Source organism: Syngnathus floridae, chromosome 15 (assembly GCF_059516105.1).
Source record: "Syngnathus floridae isolate MCC-2025c chromosome 15, RoL_Sflo_1.0, whole genome shotgun sequence".
NCBI classification, from domain to species: Eukaryota; Metazoa; Chordata; class Actinopteri; order Syngnathiformes; family Syngnathidae; genus Syngnathus; species Syngnathus floridae.
In genome coordinates this window covers 1,117,339-1,139,708 of record NC_142427.1, presented here as the reverse complement: position 1 = coordinate 1,139,708, position 22,370 = coordinate 1,117,339, and the positions used below count along the sequence as shown (strand labels likewise).

The 22,370-nt window shown below is 49.6% G+C and overlaps 1 protein-coding gene and 1 long non-coding RNA gene across 5 annotated transcripts in view; both read right to left on the bottom strand.

Moving 5' to 3' along the window:
* Window positions 1–617: 617 nt before the first annotated feature.
* On the bottom strand, window positions 618–19,760 carry LOC148385846 (janus kinase and microtubule-interacting protein 3-like). Of its 3 annotated transcripts, XM_088399163.1 has the most exons (4): window positions 19,633–19,760; window positions 19,448–19,546; window positions 19,129–19,362; window positions 18,652–18,995 (listed from the first exon to the last, which is right to left on the bottom strand). In XM_088399163.1, the coding sequence occupies exons 2-4, from the start codon at window positions 19,535–19,537 to the stop codon at window positions 18,786–18,788; spliced, it is 534 nt and encodes a 177-aa protein (XP_088255289.1). In that variant the 5' UTR covers window positions 19,538–19,546; window positions 19,633–19,760; the 3' UTR covers window positions 18,652–18,785. The 3 variants fall into 3 exon arrangements, with proteins under 3 accessions (XP_088255290.1, XP_088255289.1, XP_088255288.1); XM_088399164.1 differs by lacking the exon at window positions 18,652–18,995 and adding an exon at window positions 618–961 and having other exon boundaries at window positions 19,448–19,760; XM_088399162.1 differs by having other exon boundaries at window positions 19,448–19,760.
* Window positions 19,761–20,068: 308 nt separating this feature from the next.
* LOC148385842 (uncharacterized) overlaps window positions 20,069–22,370 on the bottom strand; it is a 41,537-nt gene continuing 39,235 nt past the window's right edge. Inside the window, exons 2-4 of one of the 2 annotated variants that reach the window (XR_015863184.1) lie at window positions 20,604–20,674; window positions 20,363–20,467; window positions 20,069–20,218 (exon numbers count right to left, since the gene is read on the bottom strand). This is a non-coding gene — a long non-coding RNA (uncharacterized LOC148385842). Of the gene's footprint in view, window positions 20,219–20,362; window positions 20,468–20,603; window positions 21,856–22,370 lie in introns of those variants that run through there. The other variant, XR_015863183.1, reaches the window with a different exon arrangement.

The window sequence follows — 22,370 nt, the reverse complement described above, 5'->3', positions numbered from 1 at the left end:
CGCTTTGGGGTTGGCTGAATCTTTGATCGCAGGATGCCACACACTTGAAGACAGAAGCAGAAAAGCAGAGCTAAATGCAAAATGTACTCACCGGTGACTCCAATTTTTTTCCCCCCTGAAGAAACAGCTGGACGGGTGGCCCCGGCTGGCCAGTGGGACTCTTGTTATTCTGACCCTTTTTAGTGCGCGTTTGGGGCAACAACCGTTTTTTGTGGCGCTCTCTTCTGGTTCAAAAGTGCCCTGCATGTGAATTTGCTTTTCCTGCCTTCTGATTGGATGAGCGCCGGTGTGACGCGGTGCCTCTGTCACCGTGGCGGGGGGTATACGTTGGCATCGGAGCGTCTGCCAACGTCTGAGACCGGCTGGCAGTGTATCGGAGGTGTCGAGTGCGGTGCCGCTGGAGCTCACTCACCAGCTGGTGTTAGGGCCACAGAATGAAGGCCAAGGAGAAGAATAGAAAGAGAAACAGAAACTTCTCCTCCAATTGTTTGATTTGTCTCTTCTGAGCTTCAATGAATTCTTTCAGCTCTTTGTTCCTCGGACAAATGGAAAGTGGCATTCAAAAGCCAGTAAGCGTGCAAGTAAGTGCCGGGCTGGCTTTGGGCCCTTACCTGTTGCGCGCTGTGCAGCAGATCCATTCTCTCTTGGAGGATGCAAGCGTCGCGCTCCCTCAACTCGCACATCAGGGCTCGCTTCCATTGGTCCACGGCGCTCCTAAGCTCTTCTCTCTGATCCGCCGTCAGCACGTCATTCACGCCAGCGTGGCTGGCTTTTTCGCCGTCCGTGGCGGGGCAGTCCCGCTGCGGTAGCGCCTCGTACAACATGGCCTCCAGCTCCAGGATCCTCTGGGCCGCAATCCTCGTCCATCAGTGGTCCGGCGGGAGATTTGAGGGAGGCTTACCTTATGAGCCTGGTCCATGGAACACTTCCTGAAGTCCAACTCTTCATCCAGGTAGCCCTTCTGCTTGCAGAACATAGAAGAGCCCAAAGGCACAGCGTCAACAAGCTTCTTTCAGCGCAAAGCCTTCCAAAAGTCACATTTGAGCCGCCGAGTCTCGTGGAGTGCGAACATAAGGAGTTCGACATACACTTACGGCGTTATAGCCCAGGATGTCCAGCTTCTTCATCAGATCACTGATGACGATGTCCGGGGGAAAGGCGCAAGGAGCAATGTAAGGTGTTCTGGGACCTCGGGTTAAGGTTAGGGTTGCGAGGGACGCCTTACGTACGCTCACGCCCTCGGCCTCGCAGTAGATCTGCAAAGGGCTGAGGCCGTCTGGGAAACGGACTTGCAGAAACTTTAAGACGGGGGAGCGCCACTCCCTCTCCTGAAAGGCAGAGGCATGCATCCGTCCGTCCGTCCGTCCGTCCGTCACATCTCTGGCCTCAACACGCTTGTGCGAGTCTTCCCACCTCCAGCTCCAGGATGCGGAACTCAAGCAGTTCGTTTTGGTCTCGGATATCCTGGATGTGCTCTTTCAGACGCGCTTCTTCCGCCTCCATCCGCCTGACCTGAAAAGACAGTCAGACCTCATCTGCGGGGCTTCCCGACGGGTGTGACGCCAAGCGACTCCGCCCAGCGCCTTTCTTTCCGTCACCTTTTCGGCCAACTGCTGATTGCTCTGACGCAGCAGCTGCTTCTCCTCCACCCACTTGACATTCTAGAAGAGACAAACGCGTGGACAGCTTTGGAATGTTGTGTCATTTTCATCCACAAATTCTTTGGTTGACTGGAAAATGACATTTGCTTTTCTCCGCATTTTCCCAGCCACATTCGGGGGGGGGGTTGGTCCAGTAATGCCAGACGAATGAGTGACTGAAGAATGTAGCTATTTTGTCTGAGAAAAAGGTGTGCTCATTGATGAGCTTACCTGTCCTTGTTGCTTCAGCGCTGACTCCAGATCTGCTACTCTGCTTTGATAGTGACCCATTTCTACCATCAGCTTTTCTCTGGTCTGAAAGGAGGAGGAGGGAGGCTCCTCCTCCTCCTTTCAGACCAGAGAACACCCGAGGCTGGGTGAGAACGGGGAGGCTGCGACCCGGCCGGGGGTTGCGGGAAGGGGCGCCACCTTGATCTCCTTCTCGGCGTCGTAGTCCCCTTCGCTGGTCTGGGCTAGCAGAGCGTAGGCTCGTTGCAGCGCTTGATATTCTTGCGTCAGCTGGCGGTAGCGAAGCTCCGCCTCTTCATGCACACACCAATGCAACACAGCACTAGTACCAGAATCAGTCAGACCGGCGACAAAGCACCCGCGACGCAAAGACGAGTCCGATTCCAGGCTGAAGAGGAATGTTTGGTGCCAATACGCTGGCAGAAATGGCGGGCTACCTCTTCGGGTTCCGTGTCGGGGGTTCTGTCGGTGTGAAAAGACAAGGACGATCCGTCCGAGTCCACCAACACGTCTTCGTCGTAGCCGTAAAATGTTTCGATGACCTGCGGGCGCGGAAGCAAACATCTCTCTGAACAAACTGAAGCGACACCTCACGATGAATCGACGAGAGGAACGATAGCGAGAAAAAGGCCATTTCATCTTGCACAACACCAAGCAGCCGCAAACAAACAGACTCACCTTGCAGGACCTCACGCTTTGTTCCTCCTCAGAGATTCTCGACGTCGGTATCGTAGCAGCAAATCTCTCTCCTGTCGACACAAATAATCCGCCTTTGAGATTCTTTGGATGCAAAGGGAACGAACGGCTCCGGCGCAGAAACAAACGCGACTCACAATGACATTTCTGACATGAGCTCCTGTCTCCAGAGCCTGAAAAACACGTCACCGGCGATGATTGGAGGGACGCTCGTCTTTTCCAAAAGTGACAACTACAGGGTGTGTCAGGGTTTTCCAGATTATCTTTATCGTATCATTATGTTGCTTTGACTTTGACTGCAACCTGTAATAAATAATATTATTTATCCCTTATTTATCCCTATCGCTTATCCCTTCCTACACAAAGTCGTAAAACACCCCTTGCTATGTTTTGACTAGAGGTCAAGGGCTTCCTCTATTCAATCCACTCTTACACCCACCCTGTTTCTCTTAATTAAAATGCTCGTGCAGGAGCCGAGAGTCAGACTTCATTCGTACAACGGATGGACTCTCCACCTGCAGGTGTCCAAAAGAACTTACTTGTCTCCCGTGTGGTTCTTGCAAAATAAGTTGGAGCGAGCGCAACTCTAACAGGGTGCATTTTGCCACTAGCTGCCTACGGACAATGATGTCGCGCTCGCGGCTCATGGTTGACGGGCTGAGCAGCCGGGCAAGTCCGTCGTTTTCAGCGCACAGCGAGTGGCAAAGGCGCTGACAAAACGGGAGCTTTGAGCTGCTGAAAACGGCAAAACAAGTCTAAAGCGTGTTCAAACGCGTGCGCACAATGCTCCTGCTTGAAAGGTCGGAATTTAAGGGGCCAATTTTTTGGATGGCGGCCGCCGGCCAAGCTTTGGACGGAAAAGGTTTCCTGGCGACAGCGAGCGAGCGTGGCGCTGCCGTACGTGCACCGAGTCGCCTGCCTGAAGACCTTGGACAAGTCGTCGATGATGTGCCGCTGCTCCACAACTTGAAGGAACTCCATTTCACCGTCCTGCTGGCCGCAACCGCGGTCCAGGTCATTGAGCGAACTAGGCCTTCTCTGTGGAACACAAATGCAGTGGACTCTGTTGGCACGCCGCCGTTGTCCGCGTCGACTTACCAAGCTTGCCATCTCCTCGTTCTCCTGGGTGACAAAGCGCACTTTGTTTTCAAGGCGACACAGCACCAGCGAGAGTTCTTCATTCTTCCTGCTCAGGCGTTTGTTTTTGTACAGGAGTGGCAGAAACTGGCTTTCTGTTTCTCTCAGTCGCTTTAGCTGCAAGCATGAAGTGCGGGATGTGAAAGACGCACAACACGCGGGCCAGAACGTATCCATTCCTTTTGCATCGGTTTGAACGGAATCGTGGCTTTGGCTCCCAATAAAAGACATCTACCAGGCAACCGACTCGACGCGCCGCTCAACTAATAAGCAAGCGCAATGGGTGCCTCGCTGGATGGCGCGCATCAAACGTAGCGCAAACCTTCAAGCGTGCCGTCAATAAATTACCAGTTCATTGCGCTCTTCAGAAAGCAGGGCGTTTCGATCCTCCAGGTTCCTGATGACTGCGCTGAGCTCAGCGATTTTCAGATGAAACCGTCGCGTGTCCCGATCCTCCTGAGACTGAAAACGCCCCGCAACACACACACACAAGCACTCGTTCAAAGTTCAAAACTGTTTTTGTGCTACCTTCCTCCAGCAACGAACTAAGTCATGCGTACTGCAAGTGTGTGATGAGGTGGCTTACGCAATGAAGAGGATTGCTAGTAGCGGCGTTGACCCCACTTCCAGGGTAGTTTAGGCCCGCCCTTTGGGAATCCCTCAGGGCAGCGATCTGCTGCTCGGCAGCCTGAGTCTGCAGCTGAAGGCGGTGGACGTGGCCGGCCCCAGGGCTTCATCCAAAACACTAACCGCTCTGTCTTTCAGCTTGATCTCATCCGTCTGGATGTACAAACGGGGAGCGCTCAGGCAGGCGGGCAAACTCATTTGCCAGAATTGTGACAAAAACAAAGAGAGCAACCGGCCAATTTTTTTTCTTGAATCGACTGGAACACCTTTGCTGTGACAAAAGCGAAGCGAGCAACCGGACATTTTCTTCTTGTGAAATAGAATAGAATAGAATGCCTTAGGTGTCATTGCACTGCAGGTATACAACGAAATTGGGAACATAGCCACGCACCGCGCATCTGATCAGTCCTACCAGTCGGCGGATCTCCCTCTCGCAGTCTCTCTTGGTTCGGCTCAGCTCCTCCCGATGCTGGTGATGAGCCGATCGGAGCTCGGCCGCTCGGGACTGCCAGGCCTGCTGGGCCGCTGCCAGGGCTTCTTCCGCGCTCCTGGTGGAGGCGACACCGCTCGGTCTCCCGACACCGCCGCGTCTCCTCCACCTCCGCCAGCAAAGCGCCCCCCCTCCTCACCTGAGCAGACATTGCGCCACACCGGGCCGTTGAGACCGCAACGGAGCGCCGCGACGCTTACTGGGGACAAGCTACACAATACGGTAGCGGCCGCATCGAAGCCCGACGTGGCGTGCGGATAGTCAGACACGGATAGAGCGGATCACCTTGTCCATGGAGCCGTCCCTCAGGCTGAGGACCAAGGCATTCAGTCGCTGGATCTCTCCATCTTTGATTTTGATCACTCTCATCAGCTCCATTTCATGCTGCCGCAGTAATGTCTCCCTGGTAATGGCTAACTCTTTCTGCTTCTCCTCATGGAGTTTGCTTTTGAGTTCCGTCATGGCGGCGGTGGCACGGTGGTGCTCCGCCCGCAGGTCCTGACTTCTCTCTCTCTCCAGACAGCTGACCTGACATGACTTAGACTTAGACTTAGACAAACTTTATTGTCATCTTGTCTGCACATGGTGCATACAAAACGAAATTCCGTTGCATACGTCTTACAACAAAGTAGTGATATTGCAGTTGAATAGAAGTAACATATCCTATGAAAATATATATATATACATATACTATATATATATATATATATATATATTAAAAATAAGTATAAAGTGCAGCAGTGATAATTATGCAATAGTGCAAGTAGGCAAAACAGTATTCAAGAGTGTGCAGAGGAATGCTAAACCATGTATTAAACTTCTATTTAAAGGGTTTATACAAGTTCAGTAAAGTTGGTAGTGCGAGATAGTGCAAGATAGAGGTCCGTAGTGTCATAAAGTACAGTTCTGTGAATGTGTGATGCAGAGTTCAGTTTAGAGCTCAACAGTTCTAGTGTTCAACAGTCTGATGACAGCAGGGAAAAAGCTGTTGCAGAACCTGGTGGACCTGCAGCGGATGCTGCAAACCTCTTCCCAGAGGGCAGCAGGGAGAACAGTCCATGGTGGGGGTGTGATGGGTCATTGATGATGTTACGGGCACGGGACATGCAGCGCTGAGATGAAATGTCCTGAATGGAGGGAAGAGGAGCCCCTATGATCCTCTCTGCTGTCCTCACCACTCTCCTCACGTTCTTCCAATCGGAGGCGGTGCAGCCTCCACACCACACAGAGAGACAGCTTGTCAGAATGCTCTCTATGGTGCTCCTGTAGAACGTCCTCATGATGGGTGGGGGCAGGTGGGCTCTCCTCATCCTCCGCTGTAAGTACAAGCGCTTCTGTGCCCTCTTGACCAGTGCCGTAGTGTTCATAGTCCAGGTGAGGTCTTCTGTGATGTGGACCCCCAGGAATTTGGTGGTGCTGACCACCTCCACAGCTGAGCTGTTGATGATCAGTGGAGCGTGGTGAGGCTGTTTTTTCCTGAAGTCGACGATGATCTCCTTCATCTTCTCCTCATTCAGGATCAGGCTGTTTTCTCTGCACCAGCCCACCAGCTGCTCCACCTCCTCTCTGTAGTCCAGGTCGTTGTTGTCTCTGATGAGCCCCACCACCGTTGTGTCGTCTGCTGACTTCACGATGTGATTGGTGGTGAACCTGAGGACGCAGTCGTGTGTCATCAGGGTGAACAGCAGGGGGCTCAGGACGCAGCCCTGAAGGGAGCCTGTGCTGAGGGTGATGACATCAGAGGTGTTCTGTCCGACCCGGACTGACTGAGGTCTGTTGCTGAGGAAGTCTAGCAGCCAGTTGCGAAGGGGGGTGTTGAAGCCCAGGTGTTCCAATTTTCCTACCAGATGCTGTGGGATGATGGTGTCAAACGCTGAGCTGAAGTCCAGGAACAGCCTCCGCACATGGGTGTTCTTCTCCTCCAGGTGAGCCAGGCTCAGGTGAAGAACGGAGGAGATGGCGTCCTGAGTGGAGCGGTTTTGCCGGTCGGCAAACTGGAACGGGTCAAATAATAGGGGGAGTCTGGAAACGATGTGACCTTTAAGCAGCCTTTCGAAGCACTTCATCATAACCGGAGTCAGTGCAACAGGCCGGTAATCATTAAATGAGGTGATTTGAGGTTTCTTCGGCACCGGAATGATGGAGGCAGTCTTAAAGCACGCCGGCACTGTGGCTTGGCCCAGCGAGGTGTTAAAAATGTCTGTGATGACCCCAGCCAGATGACTTGCACATTCCCTGAACACACGCCCAGGAATGTTGTCGGGGCCAGGGGCCTTACAGGGGTTGACTCTCCTCAGGGTCTTCAACACATCGGCGGAGTCAAGGCAGAGTACCTCCTCTTCCTGATGGGGGACAGTTTTAACTGCTGGAGTGCCGTTTAGTGCCTCGAACCTCCCAAAGAAGTTATTTAGACCATTTAGAAAGTCAGCATCAACTACACCCACCGGGGGGGGGGAGAGTGAGTTGTAGTCTGTAATCGCCCATATGCCTTGCCACATACTCCTGATGTTTTTGACGTCGTGGAAACGATCCTGAAATTGTCGACTGCGGTCTCGCTTCGCTATCCTGATGGCACGGTTCAAGTTGGCTCTCGCTGTCCTCAGTGTCTCCTTGTCGCCAGACTTGAAGGCAGAGTTCCGCGCTCGTAGCGTTTGACGTACCTCCTCAGTCATCCAGGGTCGTTGGTTGCCCCGGGTGATGATATTCTTAGTGGTGCTGACGTCCTCGGTGCATTTGTTGATGTAGGCTGACACAGTCATGGCACACGCATGTCTAATCTACATCGGGAAAACTGGGAGGGAGGCAGGCAGGGAGGCAGGCAGGGAGGCAGGCAGTGTCTGTCTGTTGAGGTTTTCACCTTGTTCTTCTCCTGCTGAAGTTCTAACTGGACGTCCATCAGTTTGGTTCTCAGCTCGTCATTGGCGGCCTGAAGGGCGTCCGTTCGCTCCGCCTTGGCCCGCCCTGCCGGAGCTCGTTTGGACATCTCTTACTCGAGTCTCGCCCGGTCGTCAGTCAGAGATCACAACATTTGTACCTGGAGAGCACAAACGCAGCGCTGTTTTCCACTGGCTTCGAACTCAACTTCAATCGGTACCGTAACTTACAACATCATAAACATAGAACTAGCTTGACTTATTCATTGAATAAATGCATTTGGTTCTTCAAAACTGCATCACGCAACATAGCGTGACCGAGACGGCCGTTATCCACCTGCGTGAAGTTATTTGGTGAAATGAATGAGATGTTTAAGACACCATCGTTCTGTCTCTATGTAGATGAAGGGAAATAATCGATTGCTGAAGGTCCAAAGGTGTTGTGATAAACAAATAAACATATTAGTGATTAGTGACATATTTGTGATAAACATATTAGGCAGGATAATCACATATGTTAACGTGACTGCCCACACTGTATTTATTTATGGTTATTTGTTAAATCGAGTACTGTTAGACATGAAATAGGAAGTGTTTAACATAAATGGAAGACGAAAGGGGTACTCACCATTGTAGCTCCTGCTGGTCAATGATACGAGCCTCTTCTTGCAGTGGAAAACATACAGCCAACAAACACCGTGGAACCTAAAGGAATGAAATTAAACATTAACATTTAGCCTCAACCAACATTCACAGATACAACGCAACGCAAACTACACAAACGTAAATCTTTTTAAACACAATGAGTTGTACTTACCGTGTACGCTCTAGACGGTCCACTTGCAAGCAGAAAATAAAGATATTTCTGTTGATAATCGTCGTGTTTGTATCCGGTGTCTCGCTCAAGGCCATTGCGCCCACAGATTTGAATTTTGGCGAGAGTTCAGCCTATTGACGTCATTTCCGCGGTGTAATACCCGCATATCTGAAACGGCAAAGTTAAGAGTAGAGTTAAATAAAGTTTTTAGTCAACGCAATAATTTACAACCGTTGACCAGTCGAAATAATCGTCGAAATTTGGCGTCTGTGGCTGGAAGCAGACGCCGAGTTCGACATTCCTCCCAAACGCCACACTCCCTCGCTTTTCAGGGCTAAAAAAAAACAGTTGTAATTACCTTGTACGCTCTAGACGGTCAAGTTGCAAGCTGAAAACAAAAATATTTGCCTTGTTAGTCATCGTGTTACTAACCGCTGTGTCTTGTTTGCCAGAATTGCCGCTTTCCTACTTCCTGTTGCAAGCCACGCCCACGGATTATAATTTTGCCGTGAGTTCCGCCTATTGACGTCATGTCCGCGTCACATGACTGCGACGTAATATTATCTAAAACTGTTTGTGCGGTATTGTGTTGTTCTGTGCGGTATTGTGTTATTCTGTGCGGCGTCGTGTTGTTCTGTGCGGCGTCGTGTTGTTCAGTGCGACGTCGTGTTGTTCAGTGCGGCATGGTGTTGTTCAGTAAGGCATGGTGTTGTTCAGTGCGGCATGGTGTTGTTCAGTGCGGCATAATGTTGTTCAGTGCGGCATGGTGTTGTTCAGTGCAGGATGGTGTTGTTCAGTGCGGCATGGTGTTGTTCAATGCAGGATCGTGTTGTTCAGTGCAGCATAATGTTGTTCAGTGCAGCATGGTGTTGTTCAGTGCGGCATGGTGTTGTTCAATGCGGCATGGTGTTGTTCACTGCGGGATGGTGTTGTTCAATGCGGGATCGTGTTGTTCAGTGCGGCATAATGTTGTTCAGTGCGGCATGGTGTTGTTCAGTGCGGCATGGTGTTGTTCAGTGCGACATAATGTTGTTTAGTGCGGCATAATGTTGTTCAGTGCGGCATAATGTTGTTCAGTGCGGCATGGTGTTGTTCAGTGCGGCATGGTGTTGTTCAGTGCGGCATGGTGTTGTTCAGTGCAGGATGGTGTTGTTCAGTGCGGCATGGTGTTCAATGCGGCATGGTGTTGTTCAGTGCGGGATGGTGTTGTTCATTGCGGCATGGTGTTGTTCAGTGCGGCATGGTGTTGTTCAGTGCGGCATGGTGTTGTTCAGTGCGGCATGGTGTTGTTCAGTGCGGCATAATGTTGTTCAGTGCGGCATGGTGTTGTTCAGTGCAGGATGGTGTTGTTCAGTGCGGCATGGTGTTGTTCAATGCAGGATCGTGTTGTTCAGTGCAGCATAATGTTATTCAGTGCAGCATGGTGTTGTTCAGTGCGGCATGGTGTTGTTCAATGCGGCATGGTGTTGTTCACTGCGGGATGGTGTTGTTCAATGCGGGATCGTGTTGTTCAGTGCGGCATAATGTTGTTCAGTGCGGCATGGTGTTGTTCAGTGTGGCATGGTGTTGTTCAGTGCGACATAATGTTGTTTAGTGCGGCATAATGTTGTTCAGTGCGGCATAATGTTGTTCAGTGCGGCATGGTGTTGTTCAGTGCGGCATGGTGTTGTTCAGTGCGGCATGGTGTTGTTCAGTGCAGGATGGTGTTGTTCAGTGCGGCATGGTGTTGTTCAATGCGGCATGGTGTTGTTCAGTGCGGGATGGTGTTGTTCAGTGCGGGATGGTGTTGTTCAGTGCGGCATGGTGTTGTTCAGTGCGGAATGGTGTTGTTCAGTGCGGAATGGTGTTGTTCAGTGCGGCATGGTGTTGTTCAGTGCGGCATGGTGTTGTTCAATGCGGCATGGTGTTGTTCAGTGCGGGATGGTGTTGTTCAGTGCGGCATGGTGTTGTTCAGTGCGGCATGGTGTTGTTCAGTGCGGCATGGTGTTGTTCAGTGCGGCATGGTGTTGTTCAGTGCGGCATGGTGTTGTTCAGTGCGGCATGGTGTTGTTCAATGCGGCATGGTGTTGTTCAGTGCGGGATGGTGTTGTTCAGTGCAGAATGGTGTTGTTCAGTGCGGCATGGTGTTGTTCAATGCGTCAGTGCGGCATAATGTTGTTCAGTGCGGCATGGTGTTGTTCAGTGCGGCATGGTGTTCAGTGCGGCATGGTGTTGTTCAGTGCAGGATGGTGTTGTTCAGTGCGGCATGGTGTTGTTCAATGCGGCATGGTGTTGTTCAGTGCGGGATGGTGTTGTTCAGTGCAGGATGGTGTTGTTCAGTGCGGCATGGTGTTGTTCAGTGCGGAATGGTGCTGTTCAGTGCGGCATCGTGTTGTTCAGTGCGGCATGGTGTTGTTCAGTGCAGGATGGTGTTGTTCAATGCGGGATCGTGTTGTTCAGTGCGGCATGGTGTTGTTCAGTGCGGCATGGTGTTGTTCAGTGCGGCATAATGTTGTTCAGTGCGGCATGGTGTTGTTCAGTGCGGCATGGTGTTGTTCAGTGCGGCATGGTGTTGTTCAGTGCGGCATGGTGTTGTTCAGTGCGGCATGGTGTTGTTCAGTGCAGCATAATGTTGTCCAGTGCGCCATAATGTTGTTCAGTGCGGCATGGTGTTGTTCAGTGCGGGATGGTGTTGTTCAGTGCGGCATGGTGTTGTTCAATGCGGCATGGTGTTGTTCAGTGCGGGATGGTGTTGTTCAGTGCAGGATGGTGTTGTTCAGTGCGGCATGGTGTTGTTCAATGCGGCATGGTGTTGTTCAGTGCGGGATGGTGTTGTTCAGTGCGGCATGGTGTTGTTCAGTGCGGCATGGTGTTGTTCAGTGCGGCATGGTGTTGTTCAGTGCGGCATGGTGTTGTTCAGTGCGGCATGGTGTTGTTCAGTGCGGCATGGTGTTGTTCAGTGCGGAATGGTGTTGTTCAGTGCGGCATGGTGTTGTTCAGTGCGGCATGGTGTTGTTCAGTGCGGCATAGTGTTGTTCAGTGCGGCATAATGTTGTTCAGTACGGCATGGTGTTGTTCAGTGCGGCATGGTGTTGTTCAGTGCGGCATGGTGTTGTTCAGTGCGGCATGGTGTTGTTCAGTGCGGCATAATGTTGTTCAGTGCGGCATAATGTTGTTCAGTGCGGCATGGTGTTGTTCAGTGCGGCATGGTGTTGTTCAGTGCGCCATAATGTCGTTCAGTGCGGCATGGTGTTGTTCAGTGCGGGATGGTGTTGTTCAGTGCAGGATGGTGTTGTTCAGTGCGGCATGGTGTTCAATGCGGCATGGTGTTGTTCAGTGCGGGATGGTGTTGTTCAGTGCGGCATGGTGTTGTTCAGTGCGGCATAATGTTGTTCAGTGCGGCATGGTGTTGTTCACTGCGGGATGGTGTTGTTCAATGCGGGATCGTGTTGTTCAGTGCGGCATAATGTTGTTCAGTGCGGCATGGTGTTGTTCAGTGCGGCATGGTGTTGTTCAGTGCGACATAATGTTGTTTAGTGCGGCATAATGTTGTTCAGTGCGGCATGGTGTTGTTCAGTGCGGCATGGTGTTGTTCAGTGCGGCATGGTGTTGTTCAATGCGGCATGGTGTTGTTCAGTGCAGGATGGTGTTCAGTGCGGCATGGTGTTGTTCAATGCGGCATGGTGTTGTTCAATGCGGCATGGTGTTGTTCAGTGCGGCATGGTGTTGTTCAGTGCGGCATGGTGTTGTTCAGTGCAGCTTAATGTTGTTCAGTGCGGCATGGTGTTGTTCAGTGTGGAATGGTGTTGTTCAGTGCGGCATGGTGTTGTTCAGTGCGGGATGGTGTTGTTCAGTGCGGCATGGTGTTGTTCAGTGCGGCATGGTGTTGTTCAGTGCGGGATGGTGTTGTTCATTGCGGCATGGTGTTGTTCAGTGCGGCATGGTGTTGTTCAGTGCGGCATGGTGTTGTTCAGTGCGGCATAATGTTGTTCAGTGCGGCATAATGTTGTTCAGTGCGGCATGGTGTTGTTCAGTGCGGGATGGTGTTGTTCAGTGCAGGATGGTGTTGTTCAGTGCGGCATGGTGTTGTTCAATGCGGGATCGTGTTGTTCAGTGCGGCATGGTGTTGTTCAGTGCGGCATGGTGTTGTTCAGTGCGGCATGGTGTTGTTCAGTGCGGCATGGTGTTGTTCAGTGCGGCATAATGTTGTTCAGTGCGGCATAATGTTGTTCAGTGCGGCATAATGTTGTTCAGTGCGGCATAATGTTGTTCAGTGCGGCATAATGTTGTTCAGTGCGGCATAATGTTGTTCAGTGCGGGATGGTGTTGTTCATTGCGGCATGGTGTTGTTCAGTGCGGCATGGTGTTGTTCAGTGCGGCATGGTGTTGTTCAGTGCGGGATGGTGTTGTTCAGTGCAGGATGGTGTTGTTCAGTGCGGCATGGTGTTGTTCAATGCGGCATGGTGTTGTTCAGTTCGGGATGGTGTTGTTCAGTGCGGCATGGTGTTGTTCAGTGCGGCATAATGTTTTTCAGTGCGGCATGGTGTTGTTCAGTGCGGCATGGTGTTGTTCAGTGCAGCATAATGTTGTTCAGTGCGGCATGGTGTTGTTCAGTGCGGAATGGTGTTGTTCAGTGCGGCATGGTGTTGTTCAGTGCGGCATGGTGTTGTTCAGTGCGGCATGGTGTTGTTCAGTGCGGCATGGTGTTGTTCAGTGCGGGATGGTGTTCAATGCGGGATCGTGTTGTTCAGTGCGGCATGGTGTTTTTCAGTGCGGCATGGTGTTTTTCAGTGCGGCATGGTGTTGTTCAGTGCGGCATGGTGTTGTTCATTTCGGCATAATGTTGTTCAGTGCGGCATAATGTTGTTTAGTGCGGCATGGTGTTGTTCAGTGCGGGATGGTGTTGTTCAGTGCGTTATAATGTTGTTCAGTGCGGCATGGTGTTGTTCAGTGCGGCATGGTGTTGTTCAGTGCGGCATGGTGTTGTTCAGTGCGGCATAATGTTGTTCAGTGCGGCATAATGTTGTTCAGTGCGGCATGGTGTTGTTCAGTGCGGGATGGTGTTGTTCAGTGCGGGATGGTGTTGTTCAGTGCGGCATGGTGTTCAATGCGGAATGGTGTTGTTCAGTGCAGGATGGTGTTGTTCAGTGCGGCATGGTGTTGTTCAGTGCGGCATAATGTTGTTCAGTGCGGCATGGTGTTGTTCAGTGCGGCATGGTGTTGTTCAGTGCGGCATGGTGTTGTTCAGTGCGGCATAATGTTGTTCAGTGCGGCATGGTGTTGTTCAGTGCGGCATGGTGTTGTTCAGTGCGGCATAACGTTCAGTGCGGCATAATGTTCAGTGCGGCATGGTGTTGTTCAGTGCGGGATGGTGTTGTTCAGTGCGGCATGGTGTTGTTCAGTGCGGTATCGTGTTGTTCAGTGCGGTATCGTGTTTCTCAGTGCGGTATCGTGTTGTTCAGTGCAGTCTCGTTGTGTTGTTCGTATTGTGTTGTGTTGTTCGTAATGTGTTGTGTTGTTCGTATTGTGTTGTGTTGTTCATATTGTGTTGTTCATATTGTGTTGAGTTGTTCGTATTGTGTTGTGTTGTTCGTATTGTGTTGCCTTTAACACTTAGCCTCTAACACTTAGCCTCTAACACTTAGCCTCTAGCATCTAGAAGGTAAATAAATAGGAAGGAAGGACTCACCGGTGACGTCTTCACCCACGTCCAAGCGTTGTACTTTGTATTTTCATCCTTCTGACAGTGGAAAACATAGCCAACAAACACCGTGGAACCTAAACGAATGAAAGAAAACTATCATTTGGCCACAACCAACATTCACAGATACAACACAATGTGACGTGCGGGGTTGAGGTTAAAGGTTGAGTGAAGGGCCCTCGTTTTAAACTACTTTTTTGAAAAGGATTGGGAACAAGTAAGACGTATTTAATGTATTTAATGGGAAGTAGTAAGAGCTATTGAATTTAATCTATGTATTATATTCTATTGTATTGTATTCTGTTGTATTCTTTTGGATTGTATTCACACTAACCCCACTAAAACTTCAGCCCACAAAAACTCGCCTCTGGCGCCTAGCCTCTGGCACTTAGTCTCTAACACTTAGCCTTTAACACTTAGCCTTTAACACTTAGCCTTTAACACTTAGCCTTTAACACTTAGCCTAGAAGGTGAATAAATAGGGTTAAAGGTTGAGTGAAGGGACCTCGTTTTAAACTACTTTTTTGAAAAGGAGTGGGAACAAGTAAGATGTATTTAATTTATTTAATGGGAAGTAGTAAGACTTATTAAATTTATTTAATCTACTTTTCTTCCCAGGCAAAATTTGATGTGCTGCAATTCCAAATTTCCAAAGTGAATGAAGGAATGAAGTCCTTTAAATTATGATTTTGTATAAATACTAGGCATTAACACAAAATCGACGGCACAAAATGGGCAGACTTTACTTGTTTGAAAAGGACTGGTTACAAGACAGACTTTTTTAATTTATTTAATGGGAAGAAGACTTATTTAGTTTAATTGATCTATTTTTGTTCCCTGGCAAAATTCGATTTGCTGCAATTCTAAATTTCCAAAGTGAATGAAGGAAAGAAGTCGTTTAAATTATGATTTTGTTTAAATACTAGGCATAGACACAAAATCTACGGCACAAAATGGGCAGACTTTACTTGTTTGAAGAGGACTGGTTACAAGACAGACTTTTCTGATTTATTTAATGGGAAGAAGACTTATTTAGTTTATTTAATCTATTTTTGTTCCCTGGCAAAATTGGATTTGCTGAAATTGTATTTTGCCAAATCTTGCCTTGAGACCTGATAGGAAGTATTAAACGCTTAGTTAAATCAATACAAGTTGGTAATAAGAGCGAGTAATGTTGGTTGAACCGATGAATGAAGGTTGAAAGCAATTTAAATTATGACTTTGTATAAATACTAGATATTAACAGAACATCTACTGCGCGAAATGGGCAGAGTTTACTTGTTTGAGAAGGAGTGGCTTATTCAAAACTAAGATTTATTTAATCTGTTTGTTCCCAGGCAAAATTGGATGTGATGCAATTCCAAATTTCACCACATGATGGTGCCCAATTTTGACTTCATAGGACATATTAAACACTTAGCTTGTTATTATGTTCAAGGTAATCAGATTTGTTTATTATTCTAATGGCCTCTTCAAAACTATTCTGGATTACTACTTTGGATCTATTCTACATTACTTGGCAACAACATACTCTGTAACAGATTAGGCAGTATAATCATATATGTTAACTTGAGAGTGCCCACACTCAATCTACTTATCGTGATGTGTTAAATCAATTACTGTTAGACATTATTTGTCTGATAATCTACCAAATCTTTGAATTGAAGAATTTGTGATTTAATTAATAGCTTGTTCAGGGTAATCAGACTTGTATATAATTCTAATGGCCTTCTTTTGAAAACTATTCTGAATTACAACTTTGGATCTTATATTACTTTGCAACAATCTACTCGGTGACAGATTAGGCAGTATAATCACATATGTTAACTTCAGTGCCCACACTGTATTTATTTATGGTTATTTGTTAAATCAAGTACTGTTAGACATGAAATAGGAAGTGTTTAACATAAATGTTATGGCTACTCACCATTGTAGCTCGCTCCTGGTCAATGATACGAGCCTCTTCTTGCAGTGGAAAACTTGCAGCCAACAAACACCGTGGAACCTAAAGGAATGAAATTAAACATTAACATTTCGCCTGGACCAACATTCACACGTACAACGCAACGCGGCTACATTTCTGCTATTACAAACGTAAATCTCCTTAAACACAACGAGTGTTACTTACCGTGTACGCTCTAGGCAAAATTGGATGTGATGCAATTCCAAATCTATCTGAAACGGCAGTTAAAAGTAGAGTTACATCAAGTTTTCTTTTTTAATCAACACAATCATTTACAACCGTTGACCAGAAAGAATCGTCGAAATTCGACGTCCCCCACAAACGCCACGCTCACTCGCTTTTCAGGGCAACAAAAGTACTTCTTTTTAAAAACGATAAGTTGTACTTACCGTGTACGCTCTGGACGGTCCAGTTGCAAGCAGAAAATAAAAATATTTCTCTTGTTAGTCGTATGTTACCATCCGCTGTGTCTTTGTCAACATCGCCGCCATTTTCCTACTTCCTGCTGCGAGCCACGCCCACGGATTTAAATTTGGGCGGAAGCTCTTTCCATTGGCGTCGTTTTCGCGTATAGCAAATCCGATTGGTTGGGAAGGGGGCACGGTTATGCAGCCGAGGGGTCCTGTGATCGGTGGGATGTAAAGTAGGCGTCGACGTCACGTCCGCGTCACGTGACCACGACGTGGCAGACGTCATATAGCAACCGCTGTTTTGTTTAGTAGACTTACAGTTGTTATGCATTGACATAATGGCGCACACACCAAATAGATTTAAATAAATTAAATAATTCTTCTGCCCACTCTCTTTTAAACAAGTTAACTCTCCCCGCGGATTTGAATTCCGGCGAAAGTTACGCCCATCGACGTCACGTATGTCACGTGACCACGACGTGGCAGATGTCATATAGCAACCGCTGTTTTGTTTAGTAGATTTACAGTTGTTATGCATTGGCATAATGGTGTGCACTCAAAATAGATTTAAATAAATTAAATATTTCTTCTGCCCACTCCCTTTTAAACAAGTTAACTCTGCCCACGTCCATTGACGTCTTGTCTGCGTCACGTGACCACGACGTAGCGACGTCATATAGTAACCGCTGTTTTGATCAGTAGACTTAGTTATTATGCGTTGACATAATGGCGCACTGGTTAGCATGGCCACCTCTTAAGCATGATGTTGCGGGTTCCACGCATTATCAATGTTAGCATGGAGTGAGCTGAAGTGCATGGCGCTGAAGATTTGAATCTTTGAAATGCGCTGAGGTCTGACATATCAGGCAGAATGGTTTGCCATCACGTTCAACAAAAAATAGAAACTTTCCCACTCTGATTAAAACGTCCTGTGTTCATCTACGTATTTTCGTTTTGCTGTGCATCTTTTCCCTGCCATTTCGAGAGCCCAATTGACACTCATAGTTTAAAGAAATGTGTTTGCCCATCCTACTTTGTGGAATTTCACCACATGCGCTTATGACCAAAATACCAAATTGAACTCAAGTGAAGCCAACACGCACAACCCCCCCCCCCCCCCCCCCCCCCCCCACACACACACACACACACACAAATGTTGATATGAACATAAAAGAGCCGCATGCGGTTCGGGAGTTGCGGCTTGGCCAAACCTGTACTATACAACTTTATTTGTATAAAATTTTCACAACAGCTGTCACACAAACAAAGCGGGAAAAACCGAAGACGTGCGTGTTCCGCCCACGCTGGATTTATTTGCACCTTTGAAAAGACACCGTATTGCCGCAGATGTGGCAAAGAGTACTTTTGGGCATCTGAGACGGAAGGATGTCCAAAGCATCACGTCACCTGCTCTGGTAGGCATGTTGGTGGGACGTTGAGGTCAACCGCTTTGGGGTTGGCTGAATCTTTGATCGCAGGATGCCACACACTTGAAGACAGAAGCAGAAAAGCAGAGCTAAATGCAAAATGTACTCACCGGTGACTCCAATTTTTTTCCCCCCTGAAGAAACAGCTGGACGGGTGGCCCCGGCTGGCCAGTGGGACTCTTGTTATTCTGACCCTTTTTAGTGCGCGTTTGGGGCAACAACCGTTTTTTGTGGCGCTCTTTTCTGGTTCAAAAGTGCCCTGCATGTGAATTTGCTTTTCCTGCCTTCTGATTGGATGAGCGCCGGTGTGACGCGGTGCCTCTGTCACCGTGGCGGGGGGTATACGTTGGCATCGGAGCGTCTGCCAACGTCTGAGACCGGCTGGCAGTGTATCGGAGGTGTCGAGTGCGGTGCCGATGGAGCTCACTCACCAGCTGGTGTTAGGGCCACAGAATGAAGGCCAAGGAGAAGAATAGAAAGAGAAACAGAAACTTCTCCTCCAATTGTTTGATTTGTCTCTTCTGAGCTTCGATGAATTCTTTCAGCTCTTTGTTCCTCTAGGACGGACAAATGGAAAGTGGCATTCAAAAGCCAGTAAGCGTGCAAGTAAGTGCCGGGCTGGCTTTGGGCCCTTACCTGTTGCGCGCTGTGCAGCAGATCCATTCTCTCTTGGAGGATGCAAGCGTCGCGCTCCCTCAACTCGCACATCAGGGCTCGCTTCCATTGGTCCACGGCGCTCCTAAGCTCTTCTCTCTGATCCGCCGTCAGCACGTCATTCACGCCAGCGTGGCTGGCTTTTTCGCCGTCCGTGGCGGGGCAGTCCCGCTGCGGTAGCGCCTCGTACAACATGGCCTCCAGCTCCAGGATCCTCTGGGCCGCAATCCTCGTCCATCAGTGGTCCGGCGGGAGATTTGAGGGCGGCTTACCTTATGAGCCTGGTCCATGGAACACTTCCTGAAGTCCAACTCTTCATCCAGGTAGCCCTTCTGCTTGCAGAACATAGAAGAGCCCAAAGGCACAGCGTCAACAAGCTTCTTTCAGCGCAAAGCCTTCCAAAAGTCACATTTGAGCCGCCGAGTCTCGTGGAGTGCGAACATAAGGAGTTCGACATACACTTACGGCATTATAGCCCAGGATGTCCAGCTTCTTCATCAGATCACTGATGACGATGTCCGGGGGAAAGGCGCAAGGAGCAATGTAAGGTGTTCTGGGACCTCGGGTTAAGGTTAGGGTTGCGAGGGACGCCTTACGTACGCTCACGCCCTCGGCCTCGCAGTAGATCTGCAAAGGGCTGAGGCCGTCTGGGAAACGGACTTGCAGAAACTTCAAGACGGGGGAGCGCCACTCCCTCTCCTGAAAGGCAGAGGCATGCATCCGTCCGTCCGTCCGTCCGTCCGTCACATCTCTGGCCTCAACACGCTTGTGCGAGTCTTCCCACCTCCAGCTCCAGGATGCGGAACTCAAGCAGTTCGTTTTGGTCTCGGATATCCTGGATGTGCTCTTTCAGACGCGCTTCTTCCGCCTCCATCCGCCTGACCTGAAAAGACAGTCATACCTCATCTGCGGGGCTTCCCGACGGGTGTGACGCCAAGCGACTCCGCCCAGCGCCTTTCTTTCCGTCACCTTTTCGGCCAACTGCTGATTGCTCTGACGCAGCAGCTGCTTCTCCTCCACCCACTTGACATTCTAGAAGAGACAAACGCGTGGACAGCTTTGGAATGTTGTGTCATTTTCATCCACAAATTCTTTGGTTGACTGGAAAATGACATTTGCTTTTCTCCGCATTTTCCCAGCCACGTTCGGGGGGGGGGGGTTGGTCCAGTAATGCCAGACGGATGAGTGACTGAAGAATGTAGCTATTTTGTCTGAGAAAAAGGTGTGCTCATTGATGAGCTTACCTGTCCTTGTTGCTTCAGCGCTGACTCCAGATCTGCTACTCTGCTTTGATAGTGACCCATTTCTACCATCAGCTTTTCTCTGGTCTGAAAGGAGGAGGAGGGAGGCTCCTCCTCCTCCTTTCAGACCAGAGAACACCCGAGGCTGGGTGAGAACGGGGAGGCTGCGACCCGGCCGGGGGTTGCGGGAAGGGGCGCCACCTTGATCTCCTTCTCGGCGTCGTAGTCCCCTTCGCTGGTCTGGGCTAGCAGAGCGTAGGCTCGTGTCAGCGCTTGATATTCTTGCGTCAGCTGGTGGTAGCGAAGCTCCGCCTCTTCATGCACACACCAATGCAACACAGCACTAGTACCAGAATCAGTCAGACCGGCGACAAAGCACCCGCGACGCAAAGACGAGTCCGATTCCAGGCTGAAGAGGAATGTTTGGTGCCAATACGCTGGCAGAAATGGCGGGCTACCTCTTCGGGTTCCGTGTCGGGGGTTCTGTCGGTGTGAAAAGACAAGGACGATCCGTCCGAGTCCACCAACACGTCTTCGTTGTAGCCGTAAAATGTTTCGATGACCTGCGGGCGCGGAAGCAAACATCTCTCTGAACAAACTGAAGCGACACCTCACGATGAATCGACGAGAGGAACGATAGCGAGAAAAAGGCCATTTCATCTTGCGCAACACCAAGCAGCCGCAAACAAACAGACTCACCTTGCAGGACCTCACGCTTTGTTCCTCCTCAGAGATTCTCGACGTCGGTATCGTAGCAGCAAATCTCTCTCCTGTCGACACAAATAATCCGCCTTTGAGATTCTTTGGATGCAAAGGGAACGAACGGCTCCGGCGCAGAAACAAACGCGACTCACAATGACATTTCTGACATGAGCTCCTGTCTCCAGAGCCTGAAAAACACGTCACCGGCGATGATTGGAGGGACGCTCGTCTTTTCCAAAAGTGACAACTACAGGGTGTGTCAGGGTTTTCCAGATTATCTTTATCGTATCATTATGTTGCTTTGACTTTGACTGCAACCTGTAATAAATAATATTATTTATCCCTTATTTATCCCTATCGCTTATCCCTTCCTACACAAAGTCGTAAAACACCCCTTGCTATGTTTTGACTAGAGGTCAAGGGCTTCCTCTATTCAATCCACTCTTACACCCACCCTGTTTCTCTTAATTAAAATGCTCGTGCAGGAGCCGAGAGTCAGACTTCATTCGTACAACGGATGGACTCTACACCTGCAGGTGTCCAAAAGAACTTACTTGTCTCCCGTGTGGTTCTTGCAAAATAAGTTGGAGCGAGCGCAACTCTAACAGGGTGCATTTTGCCACTAGCTGCCTACGGACAATGATGTCGCGCTCGCGGCTCATGGTTGACGGGCTGAGCAGCCGGGCAAGTCCGTCGTTTTCAGCGCACAGCGAGTGGCAAAGGCGCTGACAAAACGGGAGCTTTGAGCTGCTGAAAACGGCAAAACAGGTCTAAAGCGTGTTCAAACGCGTGCGCACAATGCTCCTGCTTGAAAGGTCGGAATTTAAGGGGCCAATTTTTTGGATGGCGGCCGCCGGCCAAGCTTTGGACGGAAAAGGTTTCCTGGCGACAGCGAGCGAGCGCGGCGCTGCCGTACGTGCACCGAGTCGCCTGCCTGAAGACCTTGGACAAGTCGTCGATGATGTGCCGCTGCTCCACAACTTGAAGGAACTCCATTTCACCGTCCTGCTGGCCGCAACCGCGGTCCAGGTCATTGAGCGAACTAGGCCTTCTCTGTGGAACACAAATGCAGTGGACTCTGTTGGCACGCCGCCGTTGTCCGCGTCGACTTACCAAGCTTGCCATCTCCTCGTTCTCCTGGGTGACAAAGCGCACTTTGTTTTCAAGGCGACACAGCACCAGCGAGAGTTCTTCATTCTTCCTGCTCAGGCGTTTGTTTTTGTACAGGAGTGGCAGAAACTGGCTTTCTGTTTCTCTCAGTCGCTTTAGCTGCAAGCATGAAGTGCGGGATGTGAAAGACGCACAACACGCGGGCCAGAACGTATCCATTCCTTTTGCATCGGTTTGAACGGAATCGTGGCTTTGGCTCCCAATAAAAGACATCTACCAGGCAACCGACTCGACGCGCCGCTCAACTAATAAGCAAGCGCAATGGGTGCCTCGCTGGATGGCGCGCATCAAACGTAGCGCAAACCTTCAAGTGTGCCGTCAATAAATTACCAGTTCATTGCGCTCTTCAGAAAGCAGGGCGTTTCGATCCTCCAGGTTCCTGATGACTGCGCTGAGCTCAGCGATTTTCAGATGAAACCGTCGCGTGTCCCGATCCTCCTGAGACTGAAAACGCCCCGCAACACACACACACAAGCACTCGTTCAAAGTTCAAAACTGTTTTTGTGCTACCTTCCTCCAGCAACGAACTAAGTCATCCGTACTGCAAGTGTGTGATGAGGTGGCTTACGCAATGAAGAGGATTGCTAGTAGCGG